Raw genomic sequence first — 27,515 nt, forward strand, 5'->3', positions numbered from 1 at the left:
CCTGTACTTTTGGTAACAAAAGAGGTTAATGAATCTAGGCAGCCTCTTTTCCTTAAAATCACAGTGTGGTTTTGGGCTCAGGTAGAGCTTTTTACATTTGGAGTCTTCGTGTGTGTGTTTTCTTCTGGGCAGTTTTTTGCATTCTGCATTTTTCCACTCTGCCCTCTTACCCTGGCTGGGGAGACTCTTTTCCTTGTAATCCTCAGTCAGAGGAATCCGTATCAGTTGAGCTGTTGCGCAGTTCCCGTTCTTTCCCTTCCCCTGGTGCCCCTAGTCCTGTGCTCCTGACTCCCTGCTTTGCCTTGGGCAGGAGCCCACATCTAGGGAGAGCTTCCCTGTGAAAGAAATCCAATGGGATTTTTGGCAGTAATCCCATTATTTAGATATACACATATATATTTCTTTGCATTGGGTTTCAGCTTCTTTCCTGTGTTTCTCTCCTATGCCAGAGGATACCGGCAGTCCTTGGAAGAGCTGAACTGTAACATGGCAGTCAGAGACTGAGGCTTCCCAAAATGAGTTGGGGAAGATGCTTCAAGTATTGGGTGGGAAAGTTTGAGTCCTATGTCCTTTTGTGGTATCAAAGGTCAGGCTCTCTGAAGCTTGCCAAAATCCACTGGGACTTAATTTGTTCTGAAATTTATAGCAGATGGCAGAGGGAAGGGTGATTCTTCATGTGGCTTATAGCAGTAACACAGGGCATGCTTCTACTGCTTCTGAAAAATCAGCTTTTAAATAGAAGGGAGATATTCTATTAATTTTATTCCAGCTGCCTAACACTTAGCAAGCCTGTCAGGTTCTGATGCCCTTTAACTCTTTCTCTTAACATCTTGAGCTGTTAGAATCACACATGAGAGCTTTTTAATGTTGTTTTCCTGTGGACTCCATCCCCATGCTCTACTGCCTCTAAGACAAGACTACTTTAACTTTTCATTACACTTAACATATCCCCTAGTTTGTTCAATACCAGTTGTGGTTGCATCATGACTGTAATAGTGTGTTAAAGTTGGAGGTGGGTGAATGTGGGTGGACAGGCAGTGGTGTCAGCACTCTTTCAGCTTGTTTTCATCCTAGTCCTCCCTTCCCATCACTAAGGAGATGGCACTTAATAGTAAACATAATTGAAGCAGGTGTGTGGTGAAGTATTTCTTCCTCTGAAGATGTCTTGTAGTACTGTCAGTGATGCTTGAGCAGTTGGAAGAGACATAGGTGCAAGCTGCACAGATCCACATGTGAGGTACTCCTGGTCTCCCCCTGGCCATCTGTTTGGCAAGTAACAGTGACTGAGATAGGAATAAAATAAACCTGGAGTGTGTTTCTCATCTCTGGATATGTTGCTTCTATTATATCCCTGTAGCCAGCTTTGCTCTGTTACAAGTCAGCAGTTAAAAACAATCTAATCTTCCCCATGTGTTCACACGAAAACATCCTCAACAAAACATGAATGAATAATATTGTTTAGAGCTGGTATTTTATCTATAGTAACTGTATTAGCCCTAGTTGCTTACGTGGGTTTTAAAGCTAGCTTTGTAAGGAGATTAGCATGTTACTAATAGTCTCAGGCCACAGTAATGTTAGGTAGGATGTCCAACTTTAAAGTCCTACAGGAGTATGAAATGCTATGTTAACATTGAAAAGGGAAACTGGAAGTCTGGTCTTTGAATTCTCTTCTGTTTGAGAGCTGGTGTAGTTCAGTAGTATAAGCCACTGAGATGTTTTAGTTGTAGCTCTCCATTTCCTTCCTCCTGATGCATTATTTCAATGCTCAAAGTCTCTGATGCAGGGTTTCAGTTCAATTTCTCTTTCGTGCAGGTGACTGCAAATGTTTGGATACCTGTGCTTCTGTATATACGTTTCTGCTACCTTATGAAGGCATTAGATACTTGCATGGAATGTGTTCTCAGCACTCTGAGAAATAAGACCTGTGGCATAGTTTTCAGTATGATCATATAAAATTTTAAACTTCAGTTTTTACCTGTTCTGTTGGTGAAGTACTGCAGTGTAAGTGAACACATGTAAGTGTAGTCTCAGTGTGTGCTAGATAAAGCAAATAGCAACTGATAGAAAATGCTGTCTTGAGCATATCAGGCTGTTAGTGCCTCTTAAAAAAAAATCCAGGCTGTTTTTAAGTTACCACTTGTCCTACCTAAAGGTTTTATGTCAAGTAAAGTTTTCATTTCTTTGTCCTTATGGAGATTGTATACATCCTTATAAGTCAGGAGGAGTGCTGCTAGGGCCCTTGGTATGTCATACTCTGATATTCCTCGTGTGTTTTGAGCCCTCTATTCAATTGCTTTCCAGTTCACCCAAAGTATGAAGATCCTTCTCTTTCTAGTAACAGAAGTTAGTTTTCACCTTCTGTGAGGGGTAATTTAAGCTACAGAGATAAATACCTTTTGCAACCTTTACCCATGTTGATAAATTCTAGTTTTCTTACCTGAAATATTGTATCAAGGAACATGGAGGCTCTAGTTAAATACCTGAACAAACATATGATGAATATCTAAACTAACAGTACCATTATTCTTCTGTAGTACAGAGCTTCTATACATAGGTCACTGCTCTGTGACTCCTGCCCAATGTTAAAATCCAGCTAAAGAAGTTGCCTTTTTCATCCTTTTTATCAGCAAGATTCTGTTTCTCCCATTTTAGACCCTTGGGACCTGTCAGCCCACTGAGTGCTTTGAGGAGTAAGTTGGTATCTCAAGGGGTGCAGTTAAATGCAGGGAGCTTTACACATGGCAGTTGCTGTGGTTTGTCTGCCGAACTCAGATGCGAGAGAGGGAGAAATCAATATTTATAATAGTCTTTCTTATTTCTCAGAATCCTGTTTTAATCTGGAAGACTGGCTGGAGAAGTAGTTTGTGTCATTGAGGGTTGGGAGCTGCTGAGAGAAAAGTAACAGGAGCTCTTACATTGCTGTGTTTGGAGGATCTCTGGTCAGAATAGAAACATCTTTATTCATAATACCTGGTGTTGGGACAGATGTGAAATCTCAGTGCTCAGGCAGCCTGGCTGCCTGCAGAGATTGGGTAGATACAGAAATGCAGAGTAAGTTGCTGTACATGTTTCATACCTTTGGGCAGTTTTGGCTGGTATCCTCCAAAACTCAACCACCACCTCAAAGGCAACTGACAAATGAAACTAATGATTTAATTGTCTGGCTCACAATAATCAGCAAAGACTTGTATTCTTGCCTTGAGGGCTTTTGTGTGGGAGTGGTGAAAAGGAGGATTGCTTATAATAGAACTGAAGCTTGTGAGCTATGGCAAGGTACCAACTGCTCCAAAGCGGGGAAAGAGATCTTTCAGTTTTCGTTGCACTCTGGCCCCCTGATCATCCCATCCAAGAAATGCTCAGTGGAAATATTTGGCATCAATTAAAGAACTGCTTTTGACACACAAAATGACATTTTAATCTGTTCAGGTTCATATATTTCAAATTATCACTTAGGGAGGAAGGTTTGTCTTAAAAGAAAAGTCTCTAAGATTTTGGGATACTGTACCCTGTTCATAAACTTTGACCCCAAGGGAAAAACAACAAAATAAATAATGCCTTTATGGGCATGAGATTTTGCTGCACTTTGTGCTTAAGAACTAAACTGAACAAAACACCACAAGCTATAGGCAATTCTAGGGAGTAATTTATATCTTAGCATGGTAGGAGGCTTTTATTCACAGTTGTGTGTTTTCCAGAAATTGCTGTGCTTAAGTCATAATGCTGTTTTCAAAGTTCCTACTCCCAAAATCAAAGCTGCTTAGAGTAACTGAAGTGGCCATGCTGGTTTAAGAAGGTGATTTCACTGATTTTTTTGACTTGAAGTTTACTTTTTACAAAGTTGGAAAAGGATGGATTTATTTTTTTTTTTTCAAGTGTTGTGGACAAGTTGGCAAAAATCAAGCTCAGCATCCTCTTGCTTGATAAAGTTGATGTAACAGAAATTGCTGTTAAGATCTTGATTGGATGTACTTTTCAGGACAGGAACTGCATAAGTATCTTTCTTTGAGAGGTGCCTTGTGCTGGTAAATGTGCAGTCCAAGATCTGTCAGTGTTTACTACAGATGTTAAGCAGGTGGAAAGCATTTTTATTGCCACTTACTGCCACTTAAGTTTGCTTTCAAATGCTGAATTCTAGTTAGGTCTTGGAGTACTGCAATTAGGTCCATTCTGTGCCTTTTTTTGGTTGCTTAGGAAGGATGATCTGAAACTGCAGATCTTTGATCTACCTCAGTGTAGTTTGTGAATTCCAGTTGCATGTTTTCCTTTGGGTTGGATTCTGATCAGTGCAGAGTCAGTCTCAGCCACCCAGCACCTTCTGGAGAGTTGTTCAAGTTGAGCTTACCAAAACTCTTAACTCTTTTGACATTAATTTATTCTGTATGTCTTAATAAATTGAATTTAAAACTTGAAATCTTGCTGCAAGCTAATGAGAGAAACCTGAAGAGCCACAATAATGTAGGAATGTTCCAGGGCTTCTCCCACTATTATTCCCTTATCAGCTGAGACACTGGTTTTGCTTGTTTTGTGTTTATGATTCTGGCAGTGTCTGCCAGACAAAATTTAGCTTTGTAAAGCTGAATCTCTGCTGTTGAGCTATTTATAACCTTTCCTTCCAGATACTTATTTTTTCTCCAGTGGCTGTTCTTGCAGACCTGTTCTATTCCCTTGCATATGCTGTATTCTTATGTAGCCTAATCAATCCACAAACTTTTTCTCTCCCAGCTATTCTTTTCAATGTGCTGCTCTCTTATCCTGGAAGGCTCATTAATTAAGCAGAAACACTTGTAAATTGGGGGTAACCTTCTAGATAGAAAACCTGATACAAATATTTTTATAAATGGGTTTATTTCTGGTACCTTGTATAACTGATTTGACTTCAAAGTAGGACATTATGGTTGTATGGGGAACTTTAAATCATGCTTCAGTGTAGGATTTTGAATTTTTAATATCTATCTACTGTATGTATTGTATTTACTGTAAGATTTGATGTTTTTGTGTTCCATCTCTAACCATCCCATCCCTGCCCTAGGTTACTTACCAAACAGCATCCATGCTGTGGAAGCAATGCTGGCTGCTGCGAGCATCGGTGCAATCTGGAGCTCCACATCACCAGACTTTGGCATTAACGTGAGTGGCCTCATTGCATGTGCAGAAAAGCTCTTGCTCTGTTTCAGACAACTGTGAGGGTGCTAAATACAAGTGGCAGATCGATTCTGTTCACTTTAGTCTTGCTGCCACCTCCTGGCACAGCCAAGTACTCCGGATTTTTTTTCTGGCTCCCACAAACTCAAACATGTCCTTTCAGTTGACAGTAATGATTTTCAGCTTAGAGGTTTGAGTAACTTTAGCTACTCATGTTAGAATATTTTCAGATGGACTCCCCAGTCTTGGTTAGTATTTATTATATTAAATATGCTAATAAGCAGCAGTTCAACTGAGTTGTCTGAAGTTTGGTCCTTCATTCTGGGCTGCTTAGTCATGTTCCAGGTTCTTTGCCTAAGCAGTCCCATCCTTTTCCTCTTGTGTGGGTAAACTCAGCACCATCCCAGTTGGTCTCTTCCAGAAGGCTTTGTTTGCCAACAAGGTGGAGAATTTCAGGCTAATATCACTAACCTTGTTTACTTAAGTGAAGAAATAAATTTTTGCTGTAGTTCACACACAGCATTATCATGGCATCCAAATAGATATGCCCTGGAAGCTTTGGGAATATATTCTGCTTGCATTGGGAAGTCTTTACCACCCATCAACAGATACAAATTACTTCCACAGTAGAGTGTTGAACCTTTCTTCTATCTAAAAGTTGACATGACAGCATTTGGAGAATGTGCTGTTTGTGCACTGCAGGGCACAGAACACAAAGGCTTTTAGGTAGCACCCTCAATTTCAGTGTTTAACCCCAGTGTCTGGTTAAATGTATGGAATGTGCTCCCTGGATTAGCACTAGAGTGCGACAGCATTCCATGTTTTGGAGAAAAACTATTAAAAAATCATTACAGCATGTAACGATCAATCTGTTCTACAAATATTTTCTGCTTGCTCAGAAAATGACAGTATGGAATATCTTCTCTGCAATGTGATTTGATCTCTCATCTGGGGGAGAGATTGTTCATTTTGCTTGCATTACAGAGGACTGGTATGTTTTCTGTCCATGTTGATTTGCTGTTATTTTCAGTGCCCAGCTTTAAGTTTTTGTGATAGTTTTTTAATGAAACTTAGCCTTGGAGCAGCAGTGCCATCAATATCATTTATTCTCCTTTGGCAGCATGTGTTGGCATGAATTCAAACCCTAAAATCTTGAGGGAGATCAGCAGAGATCCTCAGACATATTGGCTTCCACCCTGAAGAAAACATATTCTTCCTTCTGTGCAGTTGCATTAATTCTGTTAATGTAAATGAAGATTTTTTTTTGGTTGTGTTTTGGGAAATAGTGTAGCATTTTCAACATTTCAAGTCCAATTGTGTATATATGTTTGAAGCTTAGAAATGTCACTTTTCAGAGCTGCCTACACACTGCAGTCTCTGAATGCCATACATCCAAAGGTTTCAAGCATTCAGGAAGTCTGCTGTCAGAGAACCAGTGAGCTCCCTCCCACACAGAATGCCACTCTTGGCAGCTCTTGCTTCATTTCTCTAGTCTCTGGTAATCCATTTCCATATATTAATAGGAAAGTGGGGCTCTGAGGCCTGTGTGTGAGAAATTGTTGGATATAAGAGTTTATAAAGGAGCTCTGCATTTAGAACTAGCTGAGAAACCTTTGGTGAGCCCTGGCACTGTCAGTGCAGCTCCATTTGTGGGGTCCTGCAGAATTTTTAGTACTGGATTTGAGGCTCATTGAATTGAACAAGCCATATCTGCTGTACCTGAGCTTTTTGTGAAAGTGATTCCTTGCTGAGCCATCTGGTTGGATTAAAGTTTCAGTGTAGCAATTACATGTTCCATCTGTTTGTATTGCCTTTGTATCATGCCAGGCTGCCCTGTGGGATTTGATCCTGCCAGTGCTAATGAATCCAATGGAGTGTGTTAGCAGATTTGGTAAGACCCTGAGTATTGGAGTCATCTCTGTTTCTGATTCACTCCTCTTCAGATCTGATTCTTCTGTTAGAGTACCCTTAGTTCTCATTGGTCTTCATTTTTAAACACCAGGCAGTGTGGAAATGGGGTATATGGGCTCTGTGCTCAGGATGAGTACACACAGATACATAAATACACCCAGCACGTGTGTGTGGCTGCTTCGTCTGTTCTTGGAAAAAGGTACAAAGAAGTAGGTATGATGAAATACCTAAGAAAGCAGGAAAGTGACTGTAATGTATTAATTAAATCTACATTTCTGAGTTTGTTAGTTAGGGGCCTCTTGAAAACCACTTCTGTCACTGAAACAGATTCTGGTGATTTTTATTTTAAACCAATTGATGTATTTGAGTGTCAGTGCATTGTCACTGTGTTTTCTTACAATGTGAACAAGGAAAATGAAATGCATCTTTGATATGAGAGAAAGCTGTTAAGTGATATACTCAGCAGGGACAGTTAAATATTTATATTTAGTCATATCCTTCTACCTTACCTGTGGTGTTCAGTGAGCTTTCCTGAAGAGAAAGAAAGTCCATGGGAAGCTGTTAGGACAGGACTGCTGTGCCTTTTCAGGAGGCTTTCTTTCAACCCTGAGGAGTCCAGCTTGAAAAGAAGTTTAACAGAGATTACTTGATTGTGATGTTTTTGCATTCATCTTCTAGTTTGGTAATTTGTTTCTCACTTTGGCTGTGAAGTAGAAGACAAAATAGAAAACAGAAGAATAAAGAATGCTGGGAGGAGTAAGCACATAACTCAAGTCTGACTCTTGCAGCATGGTTTAGGAGATTGTTCTTGAACAGTTAGCTGACAATTTTACAATATTGAGTAATCTTATAGTTCTTAATGCTTCAAGTAATGTAGCTAGAGAGGTTTGAACATCACTATGTGCTGAGTGCTTTTAATAAAAGGATTTGCTTCTTGCTGTTGAATACAAACCGATTTATTTCTGGTAGGCTGTGTACATGCAGTGTACATGGGAAAAGTGTCAGAAAGGTTTTAATCTCCAATAGGATGACAGCTGTGATAAATTCCTGAAAAGAATGTAAGCTGGAGGAGACACCTGAAAAATTAGCATTTGAATGTGCCCTGCCCCAGAGATTCTAAAGGAGCTGTGGTAGTTTTTGCTGGTAGCGTAGGTGTTTGTTCAATATGCAGATTATTTTGATAAAAAAGAGTGGTATAGTTTCCTTTGTTAATTGTAGCAAAACAAAGCTGCCAGTTTAGGTGAAGTGCTACCTCACTCTATGATAAATACATCTCCCACAAGACTGGGCTGTTTGTTTCCCCCCATTCAGAGCCCCAACACTGGTGCCCTGTCAAAGGCACCCCAAGGGCACGCAGAGCACCTGCCTGCAGGTGCAGCCAGGAGTCCTGTGGGCCTTTGTGGAAATGAGGGGCCCAACTCCTGCTCACATCGTTGTCCTCTTTAGATGAGTTTATAGCTGACTCTCAAGGTGACTTTTTTAGCTGCTTAGACAGCTTTGTGAGCTTGACCCTTCAGTGAACAATGTTCTGTGGTCTGTGGGGATTTTATCTGTATTACTGGTTGATATATTTGGGGATCATGAAATAGATTGTTACAAACCTGTTGTACTTTGGAGATCTTGTATGAATGAAAGCAGGCACTCTTTTAACAACTCTCCTGTTAATTCCTGTCCTTACTCCTTGCTTGAATTGAAATTTGCATTTAGCATCCACTGAGATTTCCTAGCAATTAATTTCAGGGCTTTTTTTAACTTATTTTTCTCTTTGTCCCTAGGGTGTGCTGGATAGATTTTCCCAAATTCAACCTAAACTTATATTCTCTGTTGAAGCTGTAATATACAATGGCAAAGAGCACAATCACTTGGAAAAGCTGCTGAGAGTGGTAAAAGGTATTTCACTGCATCTTACCTAGTCTTAGTTATACTGTAGTTCTCTGGGCACTCAAAGCCTGCACTGACACTGCTTGTTGCTGTCCTTCCTTCTTTACCGTATCACTGTGGTCACTTAGATTTTTCAGAACAGATTTGAGTAAAAACTGAGTGGTCCTTTCTGTAATTTTAACAGTTTTCTGCTCGTTTAACTTAAATAGATCACTAGATATTAGTCAGCAGTAGAAGCAGAGGAACAGGAGCTGATGATAGTGGTTTTTAAGCTCAAGCAAAGTGCCGCTGAAGACAAATGAAAGAGGTATTAAAGCACTAGAGCTTGCAGATTTACACATAAAAGGCTGGCAATATTGAGGAAATTATATCTTGGGTAACAGTTTAATCTTTTGGGGTTTCAGTACATCAGAATTATTTCTGTTAGTTCGTGCGTTACACTGTATGATTCAATCAGGTAGAAAAGACCTCTGGGTATGTAACTGAGTGTAGTAAATAATTGTTTTCCTCTTTCTTTCAGGGCTTCCAGATCTAAAAAAAGTGGTAGTGATTCCGTATGTCTCGTCAAGAGAAACCATAGATATTTCCAAGATTCCAAACAGGTAATGGGAGCTTGTGAGCTGTGAGTGTCCAAACGAGGCATGAGATGGATATTGATAGCTATGGAAACTGCCTGACTGACCTCTTGAACTTGGAAAAAATGGGATTTAGTCAGATTTAATGTGGTCCATCTTCATACTAGAAACAGAAGTGTAGTGTAGGTTGCTGCAGATGTTTTGCTCCTACAAAACCATCGTTGGTATTACTGGCTCTCAAATGAAGGCAAAATTCAGTAGGACATAGCAGGGAGAACAAAGCTTCCTGAGCTGAATAATTAATAATCTAAATGACATTTTTAGAGTTTCTTTTGCTTACTTACTGATTTGGATTATGTATGTTTAAACACTTTTTGGAAATGATTGAGTCCCAGGGTTAGACTCAGTTTGTTCCTGTCTTCTTTGAACTGTTAAGACTGGTAGCTGGTCACAGGGGCAGGTTTATAGGTTTGATTTTGTTGTCTTCAGTCTAAAGATTATACTAATGGCTTATTTTAAAACAGAAAAGGAAACAAAATAATTAGCAATTCAAAGAGGAGACTAAAAATAGAAATTATATACATAGTTTGGGTATATGGCTTATTGTAAATGAGCTGTTGAATACAGAGGTAATCATATGTATGGGCTGGGGTAATGCTTTCAGAAGTTTCTGCAATGTTCCTTTTTTTTTTTCCCCCTCTTGTTCAGTGTCTTTTTAGAAGACTTTTTGGCTACTGGGAAAGGAGACCAGGCTCCCCAGCTGGAGTTTGAGCAGCTGCCTTTCAGTCATCCTCTCTTCATCATGTATTCATCAGGCACAACAGGGGCACCAAAATGCATGGTGCATTCAGCAGGGGTATGTCTTCCCTCCTGGAGCTGCATTGCCTGTACTTAACTCCCTGGATTACATCTTCCCTTTAACAGCATCATACCATGGTGTACTTTAAGGAAGAATTGATTGCTGACAGTGTTTCAGTAACTTGCAGTGAACCTTTTTATTTATAAGTGGCTGTTTGAAAGCAAATATGGATTGCTATAAAATATATTGGTTTAGAGATCAGTGTGGAGACCTTTCAGATTTCTGGCAGGAAGTATCAGTCACAAAAGCATCACTAGAACTGGCCTGACTGATACTTGTAGAGGAAAGGCCAAAAAACTTGAATTGGGTGTTTGGAACTGATTTTTGGACTCTGCCAAGCTAAGGCCCATAGGGAGCTTGCAGTTTTTATAATCTAGATTATTTTTTGCTTTAAACTGTATTCTGTGTTTATTAGTTCAGAGTATGTTATTCTCATCAATCCTTTTTTTTTAAGGAAGGAAGCCAGAAGGTTACCATCCCCTTGAGTGTAGGTTTTGCTTTGTATGGAATCTTTGCTTTAGGCCATGTCTTGTTATGGCTAAAGGTGTATATGATATTAGTGCCAAAATGGCCTGTGCTCACGTTATTTCTGTTTACTATTGATGTTCTCAAGCTCTTAAAGTAGAGGAAGTGACTCCAGCAGTCAGGCATAGTGTTGAAACTTTAACTCTTCCATTAGTGTAATCCTTCAAAGGCAGGGCTTTTTCCCCCTCAAGGCAGGCAGGATGTGTTGAACAGTGCAATTGTACCAACATGTGTAAATGGAACTGCACAACTTTTAGCCAGAGTCCATCATTTCTGGTGTTTGCTCTGAAAGTCAGGATGAGCATCCTGCAAGGCTGGGTGGCCTGAGGGCAGGATCCTTTGATGCTGTGCCCATGGTGTGTATGTTCTTGCCTCTCTTTGATGGCAAGGACTGGAGGATTTGCCCGCAGACAAATCCCCTGCTGCCTGTAAACACTCTGCTTTATATATTATCAATAGGAGTTCATGCCAGGCAGCATGTGATACACAAAATGGTCCCATTGGGACACATCCAGTGTTTGTGAAGAAGGTATATTTTGTGGTTTGACAGCTGTTTTGAAGCTGTGCTGGCTTTAGACTGGTTAAGTACTTGCAGGGGTGGATTAGTAAAAACAGGACGGGTGTTTTGTTCAGTGATGGGTGATAAACAGTAGAGATGAAAACAGATGTAGATCAGACAGCAGGACTCTGCAACAAAGTTCTTTCTTTTCCCATGTTCCTGTGTTGTTGCTTAGCTGAATCATTGCTCTGGTCTCCATCTTTTCAGTTTGTACAGAGCTACCCTAGAGTTTAGGTACAGATTACTCATCCTTGCTGGGGAGGAGAGGAGGTAATGGATGGATGAATAGGTTTGTAATGATTCTGTTCCTATTGAGCAGCTCTAGTTCTGTGTTGCAGGGTAACTTTTTTTCCCCCTTAAGTTCTAGAAATTGCCTAAAAGCAAGTTGTTTCATCAGAGGCTGCAGGAGTTGCATGCTTTGTATGTGTCAGTGTGAATAGGGCCTGCAAAGAGTCCATGCAAATAAATTCTTAGATGCCTTCTACACACTTGGTTGGGTTCCTCTGTTTGTTCTTGGCATAATCTTGTTTCCACTGGAATTAATAGTAGGATTCTTATTGATTTCAACAAAAGCAAAATTAGTCCACCATCTTTGTTTCATTTTCCAGCCTTACATTAACTCAAGTTTGGTTTTGGTAATTAAAACAGCAAGAAGAGATGACATTTCAATGAAGACATTTCAAGTATTGCTTATTTATAGCATGCTTTGATACTGTGTTGTTACTGTAGTGATTTTAGATGCCAATAGGCAGCTTACTTTAAATTCACAACTCAGTTTATCTAATTCTGCAGTATGTTTCTGGTCTATTTTCCCTGCACATATTCTGTTTTCTCAATACACAGTGAAATGACACATTATAAATAAAGAAAATGCAGCCAGGTCATGGGAGATGTTTTAAAAAGTGGTGCCTCAGAGAGAGTAGGCTTTTTCTGGTGTGTATGGTATTGAACAGTTAGGTGTGCTACAGAAAGACATTTGAAGGGTTCTTTTTAAATACAAAAAATACATTAGTGAGTAATTGTTGTTCTTTAGTCCTAAAAACATTGGTTCTGCTTCTTACCTCGTTCGTACAGGCCCTTTTTTGGTTATTCCATATTCCCAGCTATCTAAGGAGATAACTTTCTGATAAAATCCACATCATTTCTTTCCATCTTAAAGACTTGCAAGACATCTGCCCTGCTGCAGACTCCTTGTGCAGCTGCAGGCAAGTCACTCTGAGGATTTTTCATGCTCGGACTCTTTCTGAACAGCATGTAGAGAACACTGCTGGTTTGAGACCAGGCTGAGCAGCCATGAGTAGTTACTCATGGCAGGCTCTCAGCTGTGTAACTGCTTAGCACTGGTCCCTCCTGAGCCACACTGTGGCCCAGGAGCAGCAGTGCCTGCTGGTTTTTGACACTGCAGATGCTCAGCACTTCACCTGCCTTATGTTGAGCCCACTGAAGACAAGTAGACCAGTAAGTTTTATCAGCTGCCAGATCTGTGTCATGAAATGCTACATGCTTGGGATTTATTTTGAGGGTTGTAAAAGTCCTATAAATAAACAAGCCCTATAAATAAACTTGAGAGAGCATCTTGGGCCATAAGCTCTTTGGAACAGCTCTGCCTTCTCCCACAGTACCTTTGTTTCCAGGCTGAGTCTTAACAGGTTTTGCAGGGGAATAGTTCATAGCCTCTACCTGAAGTCATTGTTTTTAAAATCCCCTTTTGATCCCAAAACTGTGAAGTAGCAAAAACTGAATGAAGGAAAAAGAGAACCAATACTTATTTTAATTGAATTTGACTTTTAATTTTGCTATTTCTTGTGGCTCTTTCAGTATCTCCTGCAGGGGCAGTGTGATTTCTTTTTGTAAATGCAGTAATTATGTTAACACCTGCAATTCTTCTGGCAACCTTAACAATTCAGTTAGACACAGTGTTTCTAAGTCCTAAAGGTTTTGGTAATTTTCAGCAGTAGAAGATGGTAGCTATAGCTAGGTGGCAGTGTTGTACAGCTGAGGGTGTTCAAACAGCAGCAGGTGAATTCAGACCTGATTCCTTTGAGCCGTGAAGCAAAAATAAGATTTACTCCTTTATTTTTATTTAATGTTTTCTGCCTTTTCTCCCGAAGCGTTTGCCAGTTTTATGACTCTCCTTTTTCATTTCAAATGTTTATCTGTAATCTTTTTTCTTTCAGTGTAAATCTTGTTTCCTGCTTATGAGGCTGTTAATAGTTTCACTGTAACTCCTTGCATAAATGCGAAAACCATTTTTTATTTTAACATCAGCCACGTTAATTTGTCACTGAGGTGAAGTGTCTTAATGAAGTAGTCTGTAAATTTATTTATCCTAACAAGTTATGTTTTAACGATGATCAGGAAGGTACTTTAGCAGCATTTCCAACAAAAGAAAAGTAATATATTCAAGTACATTATTAATACTGATGATGTGAGCAGTGAGACATTTCACATTGCTAGTCACTTCAGTGCTTACAAGAGATCTCTAGTGTTAGGTGTTATGTCTCCTAGATGTTAATAGATAAGATAATTCGGATACATAGTGCTAATGTATAGCAGCTGCTGCAGTTTATGGCAGCTCTCAGTCCTTCATTCCTCCCAGTTGCCCAAACATGCTGAAAATGAAACTCTGTCAAAGGGCTTATCTTGGAAAATCTGACTGGTAAAAGCCTGCTGTTTAAAATGATGGTCTGCATGGAGTACTCTGCAACTCTGATTGCAGAGTTGAAAGTCAGGGAAGTTATTTATTCCATGGGTTAACAGTGATGTGCCATGAGAATTGCTGAGGTCTAATGAGAGAGGCTGAAAAGTTATGTGAGAATGAGGAATGCAATTGCTGCTGCAGTAAATAGACCCTGGGATTTACTTCAGTTGTAGTTAAAGGAAATACTTGCTTTAATCCTGCAGTACATCCTGCAAAGTATTGACTACATTAGTAATTTTTAAGTCTTAATGTGCTGTCAGAGTTTTGCTTTTCACTTACATGATCTTGTATTTTTCTTTCACTGTCTTTGCAGGGCACACTAATACAGCACCTGAAGGAACACATTCTTCATGGCAACATGACCAGCAGTGATGTGATTATGTACTACACAACGGCAAGTGGGGCTTAAGGCACTTCTAAAATCACTATAATAAATCTTTCTTATAAAGATGAGAACTTTTCATACAAATCTACAAGTACATTTTAAAGTATTTTAAATGTTTGTTCTGCAAGGGATTGTCCTATGTAACTGAGTTTAAAAAAATTCAGGTAAAATAATAAAATGCAACCTTTCTGATGAAAGGTCAAACCCATGTTAAATGTTTCTGACCTAACTGGTGAGGAAAATGAATTGATTTTTACAGTCTCTTAGGTTTATTGATCAAACTGCCTCATCAATATCACCTACAAATCAGATTCCAGTTTCCTCCATCATGCAGGGCTACATCATACAGAAGATGAGAATTTCTATTATGTGTCTGTTTTGATGGGGAGGAAAGGAACTGCCCAGCTCTAAATTTTGTAAAGGAAAGGGAGTAAACCTGATCTATGTAAGAGTTCAGATATGGGGTGGGGGTGCTTTTTCCGATGCTGTGATAAAGAAAAATGATTCCAAAGATTCCCACTACTGCAGCTGTTTGAGAAGGCTCATGTCTTTCCTCATGAGTTCCTTTCTGAGCTTTAACACAACTAGTCAGTTTGCAATATCTCCATGGAGGGATCATTGTAATTGCCTTGTCTCAAAGTTGTCTTGTCTCTTGACTTGTGCCTTAAAACTATGTGTGTAGGGAGGCATGGAATTCCCATCTCATTAGATATTTGTAAGGATAAGTTAGATGAGCATCCATCAGGAACGTGTAGCTGCTCAGTCTTGGGACAGGTGAGAGGATAAGCAGTGCTTCAGCCTTATTTGTGGATTCTTAAATAATGTGGTTAGACATAATAAGTGGAGATGGGCGTGAACTCAGGTATTTAACAGTTTCTTACAGCAGGAAAACTTCAGGCAAGGGAAGCAGAGGGCAGGGTGGTATCTCTGGCATAAGGGCAGGGACCATGCCTTGCTCCAGCTTCTGCCAACATTCACACCTGTCCATCTTTTTATAGTTGCCTGTAGCTCCTCTACCAGCATGTGACAGCAGACAGCCCTCCTGATCCTGTGCTAGAGCTGCCAGAACAGCAGACAGGGAACTGATGAAGATAAACTGATGTAGGTATCCTCTCTTTTCCAGACTGGCTGGATGATGTGGAATTGGCTAGTGTCTGCACTTGCTACAGGAGCTTCAGTGGTCCTGTATGATGGATCTCCTCTAATTCCTTCACCAAATGTGCTCTGGGACTTGACTGACAGACTAGGGTATGTAAACAAGATTAAACAGAAGGATAATGGCATTTGCTTCTGTCACAATGACCGCATCCAAGCAACCTCACTGAAGGTGTTGTTCCCTTGGTCAGGAACTTGTACACAGCATGACATGGTTTGGCTTTTGACTTAGCCTTGATTGGAAGTACTTTTAAAATTTTGTGCTAAAAGCACTTTTTGAGAGAGCAGGAGAGACAAAGAGCTAACTGTTTCAAATTTGAGTCAAGTATTAGAATTCCAGGCAAACAAAGAGTTCTGGTTCAATAGTCAGTTTTCAAGAGCAGCCTTTTCAAAAGGCAGTAATTGGGAGCAATCTGACGAGTAATTTCTCAGTGCACTCAGAACCTAGTAAATAAGAATCCTTTTTTCAAGCAGCTCAACGTAAGACTCAACATAGAACTTTGACTTAAAGACATAAATTGACTGGAAAGACTCAGCAGGGTTGCTTGTATTTCCATACTTTGCTTTTTAATCTATAATGCTTAATTCTTGCTGACAAGCTATTCTGTAATTGTTTTATACTGTTTTTTTCTGCCTGCAAATGCTCAGAGTGCCCTTTCTTGAAGCCTAGAGAAATAGCAGGTATCACATAAAGCACTGTAAAACACTGTGGTGGCATTTAACTTTGTACGCTGGTTGAACTTTGTTTTTTTTATTTTGGTTTTTTTTTTTTGGTAACTTTCCTATTTTGCCAACTGGATGTAAGCAGTAGATTTGAATGTTATTACTGGTAAAATAAGTGTCATTTTTAATTGATAATGAAAATTAATTTGGTGGTAGAAAGTGGATGAGTGGAAAAGTGGAAAAGATTCACTTTCCAAGTCTTGATAATTAATAATTTAAACCTCACTGTCTCTCATGACATGTAATATTTAAAGACTGGCATTTTGTCTCTGGCTGTTATAACTGAAAGTTAATGCCTAGTCAAAATGCTTCCAGCAGAGAAACAGCACAAAACAAACCCACAAACTTGAGCCATGCCCCACCCCCTAAAAAAACCCTGGTAGAACAACAGGCAAAAAATCAGAATCGAGAAATAACACAGCTTATTTTTAAGCATTGTTTCTTTTCTACATGCCAAATCTGAGTGAAGATAAATGTGTCTGCATGTCTCACTTTTGTAATCTGGCGCTAAAAGCGGTGGCCATCTGGGTGGTACTTCATCATGCAGTCTGTTCCCAGCTCACTCATATGTTAAATATGTTAAAAAAAGGCTTCAACATGTGAAGACTACCTTACTTCTTTGGAGATGCACCACACTTGCCTTCAGATACCCTGATGATACTGTAAGAATATGCAATCTCCTACTGCATGGCAAGAACTACTCAAGTGGACATCCATTAAATGATCTGTTGAAGTGAATTAGTGGATGGTGACTAAATGCAGTTATGTAGCATTTGGAAGGGAATAATAGGAGACTTGGCTCTACTGTGCTATAGAGGAAGTGTCAAACATTAAAAATAAATAGGGAAGTATTTTGTATTCTAATGTAAAATAAGCACTGACTGGAGACATGGAAGGAAAGAGATTACATAAGCATAAAAATAGTTCACATGGTTGAGGTACATGGGAACTGAGGAGCAGTGTCCTGTGGGCTCTTGTGGTGGAAGGTTCCCTGCCCATGGCAGAGGGGTTGGAGCTAGGTGACCTTTAAGGTCCCTTCCAAGCCAAAGCATTCTGTGATTCTGTTGTGCTGTTCCCATGTGCCTGGTAAATTGCTCTATGCCACTGATGTGTTTGTGCAAGTAACCTGAGAGCTGAGAGTCATCCACCTGAATGGCAAAGGGAAAGCATCTCCTTTTGATAGTGTTGAAATATCTCCTTGCCTGGAAGTGTTCTACCTTCTATCTTGCCTTTGGAGTAAAAGCCAAGATAGCAGGATCTTATTTTTAAGCTCTGCTGGTGTCTGTATTGCCCATGTTCTGTGCACTGAGACTGTAGCCCTTATCCTCATCTATCTCTGCATTTTCTTGAGTGAGTTTATTGCTGTAATATAAAATGAATTAGCAGAAGGCAGGGAAGAGGATTTCCTGAATGTTAGCAGAAACATTAAACTAGCACTTCTATCAATAGAGTAGGGAAGAGTCACAGCCTTTGTTTCAAGTTTTAATTCCATTGTATTGCAGAGCTCTAAATAGACTTTGCAAGGGCAGGATTGAGTTGTTCAGTTGGGCCAAATTTCCTGTTTGTTTAGGCACCTGCAGTTCAGGCTTTCACCAGTGGAGACTGAAAAATCCAATCTCTGGAAAATCACTGAGTGCTGTCTCAGAGTAAAGTATTTTTTATCCAACTGTGCTCTGAAATGGCAGAGTTTTTCTGTGTAAGAGTGTACCAAGGCAACAGCTTTGCATTACACAGCTCTGTGGCAATTATGACCCATTAATGAAGTAAACATTATAACATTTTCTGTTGTCTTTGGAGTGTTCTGCACTTACAAATTCCTGTAAGTGAAAGCGAATGATGTTTTCATGAGGTGGAAAGCTTTGCTTAATATTTAAAGATAGAATGAAAAGTTTCAAAGCTGCAGAAGTGACACGTGATCTGACTAATTTTGATAGTTCAAAAGGATGTGCCTTCCACTTAGAAAGCTTTAAGAGACTGCATTGTTTGACTAATCCACATACAGAGTGTCTAACAGCCTCTGCTTACAGCAGTGGGAATTGCAGGTCTTTGGAATCTTAGCATATTTAAATATGCAAAACATTTAAACTTTTTTTCCCTCTAGGATCACCATCCTTGGAACGGGTGCAAAATGGCTGGCTGTGCTAGAAGAGAAAAATTTAAAACCATGTAAGCTTCAAAAAGCTGGTGAATCCCTCCTGTCTTCCCTCCTGTCTTCCCTCCTACCTTTCCTCTCCTGGTTTTGGGCCTGTGTCTTGTCACAGTCCTTTATGCAATTATGCTGTGTTGTAGTGACAAAGAGTTTGAAACCCTTGTAAAAATTATACCTTAACCTGTGTTGATTTTTCTCCTTTCTAAGGTGAAACACACAATCTCCAAACACTCCACACTATCTTGTCTACAGGATCACCACTCAAATCTCAAAGCTACGAGTATGTCTACAAACACATAAAAAGCAGTGTCCTCCTGGGATCCATTTCAGGTGATGCTTTTATACTGCAGCATCTCAGTAATTCTCTTGATTGCCTGTGCATTTCCTTCTTGCTTATTTGTGCTGTATGTTTGGGAAGCTTAAGCCTTGGATCATTTGGGAATGCTTATAGTTAAACTGAAATGAACTGTCTTTTTAGTGCAGAGATTTTTCTGCATAATTCACTGTGCCATAATGAAACTCATACACTCCAGAAGGTTTTTGGTGGATGTTTTGGATCTTAGCTCTTTTTAAGTATGATCATTTATTTTGACTGGCTGTCCTTAGGGGTGGCAGGGTTGAGATCAAGAAAAGAGTCTATTAACCTGCAGAACATACTGTTCTGCAAATAGCTGACTTTAGCAGAAAATATCTCTTGGAGAATTCCCATTTCAGTTCTTTTGTGCCAAGTAATTGGCACTGCAGACAGATTTTTTGTAAATTATATAATTAGAGAAATATCAAGCCCCCATGCAGTGCAGTTTGTTGTGAGGAGTGCTGAGGCAACTTGTAGTCACATAAGATCCACCACAGCACTCTTCCTTTTGCTTTGTAACAAGGACTGACTCTTTCAAAGGGCTTTTTAACTCAGTTTAGTTTGATTTTTTTTTTTCAAGTATAACCATTCTGCTGAAGTTCTCAGACTCTGAGCTCAATAAGAGTAGTGCTGAATCTAGAACTTGCTACTACAGACATTAATAGACTCTAATGCAGAAACCTATTTTTGAGTAAAGCTAGCATGATTGATTTGTGTCTTAATTCTTCTTCTTTGAAGTCCTAGAAAGACTATAAATATTCCAGTTAAGTAAGCACTTTGACAGTATCTATTTTTCTTAAGATAACTGTTCATCCTATAGGCATGGCTCCCCTCCTGCTATGCTAATAAGATATAAAAGCTAAGTAAATGTTGAGTGGAATAGCTTGACTGGTTACTTTAATCAAAACAAACAAGAAAACATTTCTAGGTAATTCTCTGAATATCTTAAGTCTGTAAACTAGAGCCTGTTTATTTTCTCATTCTTCTATAAGTGGAAATTTCCTTAAATGAGATTAAAGAAAATGTTGAAAGGTGAAAAGTTATGCCTGAAGGGGTAGTTCTGCATGAAAGGCATACATACATAAAGACATATAAAGCAAGGAAGGAAGTCTTTTAATAAAAGTCACAACATTATCATGGATAATGCTGTTTGGTTTATGGTGCTTAATGTGGATCAGAAGCATTTGGCAAAGGTGGCAGTTTACTGTTCTAGAGTTCAAAGTACTGTATACTCTAAATGGACTTCTTTTTATTATAGGTGGAACAGATATCATTTCATGTTTCATGGGTCAGAATGTTACAGTTCCAGTTTACAAAGGAGAAATTCAGGCCAGAAATCTTGGAATGGCTGTAGAAGCGTGGAACGATGAAGGTAACTATTATCCAAAACACTATGCATGCTTATAAAACAAAGTAGTTACATGACCTTAATTTTCATTCATCAGATGGGTCAACAGTCAGCTGTTAATGTGTGTGATTCCACTTTAGAAATGTGTTCCACAAAAGCTGCATATGGATCCATCTGATCTGGATTTTAAGGGACTCCAGTGAAGATAATAGTCCTTCCTTTTCTATTACTCTGCTAAAGCACATCAAGGCCAAATTCCAGCTTTTGGTGTGTGTTCCCTAGCTGTGTTGCTGGGCATGCCAGGCTGGCTTCCACCCTGTGGTGTAACTCTCCTGAAGTTACTGAGGTTAAGATAGGGATGATCTTAATAACTGAACACCAGTTGAAACCAAGACCAACAGTCACAGCATGTCTCATACTTGCACCAACATCTGGCTGTAATAAGTGAAAACTGTAGGTGCTCTTTGCTTTGGTACCCTCTTATTTACTGAAGGGAAAATGCTTCTTTCTTTGTAAACAGGAAAACCAGTTTGGGGTGAAAGTGGAGAGCTGGTTTGTACCAAGCCTATTCCCTGTCAGCCCACACACTTCTGGAACGATGAGAATGGAAGCAAATACAGGAAGGCTTATTTCTCAAAATTCCCAGGTATGTCATGAAGGGCTTTGGATATTGCTCAGACTGGCCAAGGATCCAGACTGTGTTGCTGTTCCTAGCAAGGCACAGGTTTATTTGCTATTGCCCAGTGACAGGCATGTGCAGCTTTGAATTTTGATTCCCAGGGTGAGAACCCCACAGCGTGTTTCATATCATCTCTCTCTCTTTTCTAGTGCTTTGTTTTGAATATGGATCCAAATCAAACTAGTAAGAACCTCTGCAAGGCTCTAATCCCATTTTGCTGCTTTCATTAGGCAGATCTGACTGTCACAGCCTCCCAGACTGCAGTGCAGACACAGACTGCTTGGCATGAGTGTGAAATGGAAGTGCTGAATAGGTCAGGTAGCAATCAGCTATTAATGAGTCCTACTGCACCTCTGCCAGACTGCTCCTGCCTAGCTGGAGGAGTGAATCCCAAGGGATAAGTGCTGACCTGCTACCTCATTAGCATGAAGTTTAAGTATATGCTGCCTCAAACATGCATATTCTGCATTCATAGTCTCCTACAGAGCAAAGGAAGAGGCACTGTGGGCCAGGGCTTTCTTCCTAATGATTGTGGAGGACTCTGCTCATCCAGGGCTTTTCCTGATGTGGCACAGTGATGCTGAAATCCCTGCTGCCTCCTGGGCAGGGATTTTATTGGAGCAGGATCTCCAGCTGCTGTTTTTTGGAGATGGAAGCTTTTTTAAAAATAGCAGCAATACAGAGTGGATTCACAGGAGAAGTCAGATGTTTAGCAGGAGGTAATCTTATAGGAAAATTGAGGGAATGTGGAAGTTGCAGTCTGCATGTAAGCCTGACAGCAGTAAATAGAAAAAATGTGTGTGACAGTTGTTAGACTGAAATCACTGTGGTCCAGAGGTTCTGTCTTTCTTTGTAAATGGACTTAAGGTTGTAACATTTAAGTTAGAAGATGGTCTTACTTGCACATGCATGTGAGGTTGGAATTTTTCTCTAGAAAAGCTTGAGTAGAATTGGCTTGTTCTTCTGGTTTTGGCAGGGTGTGTAGCAGTATCAATTTTAAAAATAATACAGAAGTCATTCTAGCTCCGAAAAGTCAAATCAAATTTTACATTAACACAGATCAAGAACATTAAGCACATAAGCTCCCTAGGGAATTGTTGAGACCTATTATGCAAGCCCAGAAAACTTCTTGCACAGAATTTTACATTCCAAAAGAAGTGGATCAAGAAAGACTGGTGGGAATATTGTTACCTTTGTGGAGGATTCTTCCAGTTTGCTCAAAATGTGGTGTTCAGAGGAGCTATTCATCTGCTTTGTAAAAGGATGCTGTATAGTTATGCAAACAAAGAATCAGAAGATAATGCGGAGTTTGATCCTAACATGTGAGCTGCTCCTGGTTGTGCTAGCTCTTTGTAGTAAATGCAGTATGAATTGTTTGTGTAGTTAAATACTGCTACACTTGCTGTGGGTAGTTCTCAAAGCATATCAGATAAATTATACTTAACTATGTATTTTATTAAGTTAATGTGAGTTGAGTTACACAAATGTCTACTGTGACTGGATGAGTAAGAAATCAGCTGCTTAACCTCTGCCATTCCATAATAGGTGTCTGGGCCCATGGTGATTACTGCAAAATTAATCCCAAGACTGGAGGAATTGTCATGCTGGGCCGCAGGTAAAGTGTTTTGAGTAAACAAGTGCTAAAATTTGCAATCTTCCCTTTGGAGTATGATGTCCATGATTCTGTATCACACCTGTTAGCTTTATATTTTATTTAATCCAGTATTGTGGATTTCAGACCTTAAATTAACCAGAGCAGCTGGATTAGAGGGAAGGGACTAAATTTCAAAGTTCTACACTACTTTTTTTATATGTGAACACAAGACAGTATTGGACTTTCTGCTTTCCATGGTTTATAATGATCACTTAATTTCAACTGAGAGTGCAGCACATTCAAGGTGGTGAATTGGAAGATTGTCCTCTGGTCTTGCTTTTAACATCGACTTGTTTTACAGCAAAACTTAATTATAGAAGGTCAGGTATTAAGCTGTGCCTGTTTTAGTGATCATTAGACATTCAGGATCACAATTGGGGCTGAATTTTCTGCTTGCATTTCAAAGCTGCTGTTTGAAACAAAGTTGAGTGAATGAATACTGTTGAGGTTCTTGGTACAGCTTCCTTTTAATGAGCAGAATGCCTTTTTGAGTCAAGTCCTCTTACAACTCTGTTTCTGATGTGGCTGCACTTTCACTGCCTGAAATGTAGAGAGACTCGGTTAATTGCATCAATTTTTTCTCTTCATGAAACTGTAATCACATTTTAATGCTTCTTTGTTTTGTTTGTCTGACTTTTCAGTGATGGTACATTAAATCCAAATGGAGTAAGATTTGGAAGTTCTGAAATCTATAACATAGGTATGAAATCAACTTTCCACCTCTTTCAGCTATGCCATTGTTGCCTTAAATCTGAAATCCAAGCATTATAAAGTGCTTGAAAGGATTAAGTAATGAAAGACTTGCTGTCTTTCAGATGAAAGACAATACAGAGTATATTAGCATTAGCAAAATTTGGTTTTGTGAACTTGAAGCTGGTTGCTTTCCTGAAGTATGTATAGGGTGGGAGATGACTAGTTGAGATTATACAAAAGCAACATCCTAAGGAGCATATAGTAAGGCTTTACAGACTAATAGTATCATGCAGGTTTATAAGAGAACACTTAACTTGTCAGGCTTTTTTTCCTCCCCAAGACAAGCTCTTGACATTGTTTTTATTGTACCTTACCTGGTAATTAAGCAGCAGTTCTTGAGCTTGTGCTTTGTGCTTCAAAGATGTTGTGGCAGGTGGTGAAACTGTCCCTGCAAAGGTGCTAATCTGAGACTTAAGCACCTGTTGCCTCTTTGTTCTTCTGTCATCAGGCACATTATTCTCCTGTCTATGCATCAGTGGGAACTGTGAGGAAAGCCAAAGAAAATGGCTTAGTGTAAAAGCTTATCATCTGTCCCAAAAGCTATAGCAATTTTTTTTTTTGTTATGGACCTAAATGTATCCTTAAACCTGGATTTTCACCTGGACAGGAGTTAAAATTTCAGAGCACCCAGAGGAGAAGCTGAGTGTAGGATAATCTAGGCAGGTTGCTTGTTTGCCTTTGCAGCTCTAGGGGAGGTGACTTTTTTTTTTTTTTATACAACCACAAAAAATGTGCATCACGAATGGTACATAAATACAAACACTAATAAGGACTTCCCCTTTATTTTCAGTGGAAGCCTTTGAGGAGGTTTCTGATAGCCTCTGTGTCCCTCAGTACAACAAAGATGGGGACGAGAGGGTGATACTCTTCCTGAAGATGGCATCAAACCACACGTTCAGCAAGAGCCTGGTGAAGAGGATTCAGGACGCGATCCGGATCGCGCTCTCCGCCAGGCATGTTCCCAGCCTCATCCTGGAAACCAAAGGCATTCCGGTATGTCATGAAAAATGCTGCCTACTTTTTTCTTTGTCACCTTGAATAGTAATTAAGGAGCAGTTGTCACTGCTCTTCAAACCCACATACATGGAAATTTTAGCATCTCAAAAGTGTATTCGAGCTTTATAAATAGTTTGTCTATGTTGCCTAGCAACATCTTTTCATCTCCTTTTCAGCTAAGCATGGTTTTTGTTTTTTAAATGTGTTGCATTTTCTCAGGAATATATCCTTAACCTTTTAAAGGAAAATATTAAGAAGGTAACTTAATAGCTTTTCTTGATATCCACAAACTTATTTTGTTTCTGTTTTCCTGTTACAAGTGACATTCTTAGGAAAGCTGAGAGCACCCAGCAAATTCAGAAAATCATTTTGTAAATGATTTCACTTTTACATCTGTTTAGCTGCTTAAATGTAGCTCTATCACTCTTAACTGTAATAGTAATTAAAATTAAATTGTTGTGCTTGTGTGGGAGGAGAAGTTTGTGTAGCTCAGGGTTCTGCATGCTCAGTCTCCTGAAGCTGTTCTGCCACAGTGCTCGTTGTGTGAACTCTTTAGTTAGAATGTCTGTTTTTATAATCTTCTCTAATGCTACAGTCTCCTCAACAGCTCTGAGCAGCAGAATGGGGGTGGAGAGTGTAGGTTTCCCAAGTCCATTTGCACATAAACTTGAGTTCTCCATTTGATACTCTTGATACTCTTTAGCTGCCAGTGTAGGTTTCCCTGTGAAAGTGCTTTAGGGTTCAACATTACCAACCTCTGTGGTCCACATAGTGATCTGGTTCTGATCTGTTGAGTTATTTCTGCTTCAGGCCACTGTTGACAAATAGTACTTGGCTCAAAAGAGTGTTAAAAAAAAAAAATCCCCTGAAGTTTAGGTTTTCTGTGCTGTAACTCAGCTTCTGCATGAAGTGTTGAACTTGTGAACTGTGTAAATCACCTGAATGTACAGCACAAAGTTGATTCTAGTGAGGTGTTTGTGATGGGCTGCCCCTCAGGAAAGCCTCCTCAGATCATTAATTAGTTCACACATTGACTGAATTGAGAATTGAGTGAATTTTAATTACCTTTCAGATAAATATGCCAGTGGTAAAGTGATCAAAGCTGTCCCCCATCTTCTAAAGTTTGCTTGGAAGGGAAACCTCCTATTTTCTCCTACTTTTAGAAATGTTTGCATCCTCATCTGCAAATACAATCTAATTCTGACACTGATTTCTGGTAGAAATAGTACAGCTGTGGTGAGGTGATTTAGTAATACAAAGAATGGCTTTAATGGGATGTCCAGGTTTTAAAAAAAAATGTAGTGCAAATCTATCTTGTCTTATCCTGAGTATGCATTCTGGTCATCATCAACAAGATTTTCTGATTCAAGTAAACAAATTTGCTTTGAACAGTCTGATCTTTGTTTTCTAAAGGGCAGAATTCCCCTGCAGGACAGTGAGATTTTCTGGTTTCTGGGCACTTGTGAAAATTAGTTTGCTAATCATTGAGGAGAAGGAAGAAGAGTGGTTAATCACCGTGGCTCAGGGGGGTTAGATTACACATGACTTCAGTAGATCTAAGAAGGACAAGTTTGGTTTAGCATCAGGATCAATATTGCAAGAGTGCATTGAGTTGAGGATTATTTAACTTGGCTCTGAATGATCTCTAATGAAAAATAGTGGTGCCTGGAGTTGAGTTTTCAGTGGTTTTGGAGGCCAGGAACAACCTGAGTTCTTTGATCAGCAGATTCATTAGTGAAGCAGGTGGGGATCCTGTTCCTAGAGCAGACAGACAAAATTAAGGAGATACTTAAAAGTCAGTTTTTCCAAGTTGATGCCCCAAAATGTCTGTGGTATCAGCACAAGGAAAGGGCTGATAAAGCCTTGGTGCCTGTAAAAGCAGAGATTGTCCAAAAAGGCCCTTGGCAGTTCCTGTTCACATTGGAGTAGTTGTTCTTTCTCATACTTCACTAGGTAGAAATTATTGCTCTGATCCCAAAAGGATAACAACTAGGGTTTTGTTTTTCTGCAGTGTCCTTACTTAGAGTAACACAATGTAATAGAATTTGTGTGATACATAAGTGGAGGTGAAACATGTTTGTTACACTTCATTTTGTTTGTTATGGTTTGTTTTGAAACATTTAACTATAGAAGACCAATTAAGCTCAGAGTTTCACTTTGCCCTTTTAGAAAAACTGTCCATTTAGGATAAAAAAAATCATGGTTTCTTTCTCCCAAATCCCAGTGCAGCTGGGCTTTGTTTTTTTTATCCCACCCATACAGAACTAAAAATTGTTTGAAAATTGGATGTGTCAGAACACAAACATTAAATATTTTTGGTGTTTATACCATGATTCTGATCTGGGTTTGTTGTTTTATATTGGAGCTTGATCGTGTTCTCACAGTACTACCAACAGGAGTAATAAACTAAAATGACATATAAACTCTTTGAATTCCACCTACTCTTCAAGTGATTTTTCAGAAGAAAGTACTTCAAATGTAACAGAAGAGAAGGCATTGTGCTTAAATTTTGATAGAGTTCTGGGATTGGTGGGGGGTTTCATGAATATTTCCATAAAGCTGCTACATCAAAAAAAATGTAATTTTATCTTTGCTGATTTTGTTTTTCAGTATACAATAAATGGGAAAAAAGTGGAAGTTGCTGTGAAGCAAATAATTGCAGGGAAAGAAGTTGAGCAGCGGGGAGCTTTCTCAAACCCAGAGGCTTTGGACCTGTACAAAAATATTCCTGAGCTTCAAGACTATTAAAGTCACTTATTTGGGTTTTTTTGCATTTGTCTTTGTTTTGTGTTTGTTTTGTATATACCAATACTGTATGTAAAGAAAAAGCTCTATTTAATACCAGTGGTTCTTTTAAAAGAAAAAATATTTCATGAAGTGCATTATGAAAGGCTTGGGTAAAGCTTAGCTCCCTTTTATTGGTTAAATATGCCATATATTTTGGTGGGGTTTTTCCCAGCCTGGAAGGAGAAACCTGCCTGTTTTGATTTTTATATATATGTGTGCATCTTTTCTAGTTAGATTTACATCAGCCCATCAAATGGGAGCACTAATAGTTGCGGTTGCAGATAGAATACTTCTTTCATAAAATATTTGCTTTCTTTTTTTAAACTGGATTTTTAGCAATGTTTTTCAATCCCATGTGTTTCAGTCACCTGTAAGGAA

At 39.3% G+C, this 27,515-nt stretch overlaps 1 protein-coding gene across 1 annotated transcript in view; it reads left to right on the plus strand.

The window, feature by feature from the left end:
- Positions 1 to 27,115, plus strand: part of AACS (acetoacetyl-CoA synthetase) — a 38,814-nt gene extending 11,699 nt beyond the window's left edge. The window contains exons 5-18 of the mRNA XM_029961161.1: positions 5,030 to 5,127; positions 8,829 to 8,943; positions 9,455 to 9,536; positions 10,218 to 10,365; positions 14,467 to 14,547; positions 15,662 to 15,786; positions 18,518 to 18,582; positions 18,773 to 18,895; positions 20,179 to 20,292; positions 20,789 to 20,914; positions 22,493 to 22,562; positions 23,243 to 23,301; positions 24,145 to 24,347; positions 26,961 to 27,115. Coding sequence (XP_029817021.1) covers positions 5,030 to 5,127; positions 8,829 to 8,943; positions 9,455 to 9,536; positions 10,218 to 10,365; positions 14,467 to 14,547; positions 15,662 to 15,786; positions 18,518 to 18,582; positions 18,773 to 18,895; positions 20,179 to 20,292; positions 20,789 to 20,914; positions 22,493 to 22,562; positions 23,243 to 23,301; positions 24,145 to 24,347; positions 26,961 to 27,098 — 1,547 coding nt within the window. The 3' untranslated portion in view covers positions 27,099 to 27,115. The remainder of the gene's footprint in view (positions 1 to 5,029; positions 5,128 to 8,828; positions 8,944 to 9,454; positions 9,537 to 10,217; positions 10,366 to 14,466; positions 14,548 to 15,661; positions 15,787 to 18,517; positions 18,583 to 18,772; positions 18,896 to 20,178; positions 20,293 to 20,788; positions 20,915 to 22,492; positions 22,563 to 23,242; positions 23,302 to 24,144; positions 24,348 to 26,960) is intronic.
- Positions 27,116 to 27,515: the final 400 nt, after the last annotated feature.

Source organism: Manacus vitellinus, unplaced genomic scaffold (genome assembly GCF_001715985.3).
Source record: "Manacus vitellinus isolate BGI_N305 unplaced genomic scaffold, ASM171598v3 scaffold_31_pilon, whole genome shotgun sequence".
NCBI lineage: Eukaryota > Metazoa > Chordata > Aves > Passeriformes > Pipridae > Manacus > Manacus vitellinus.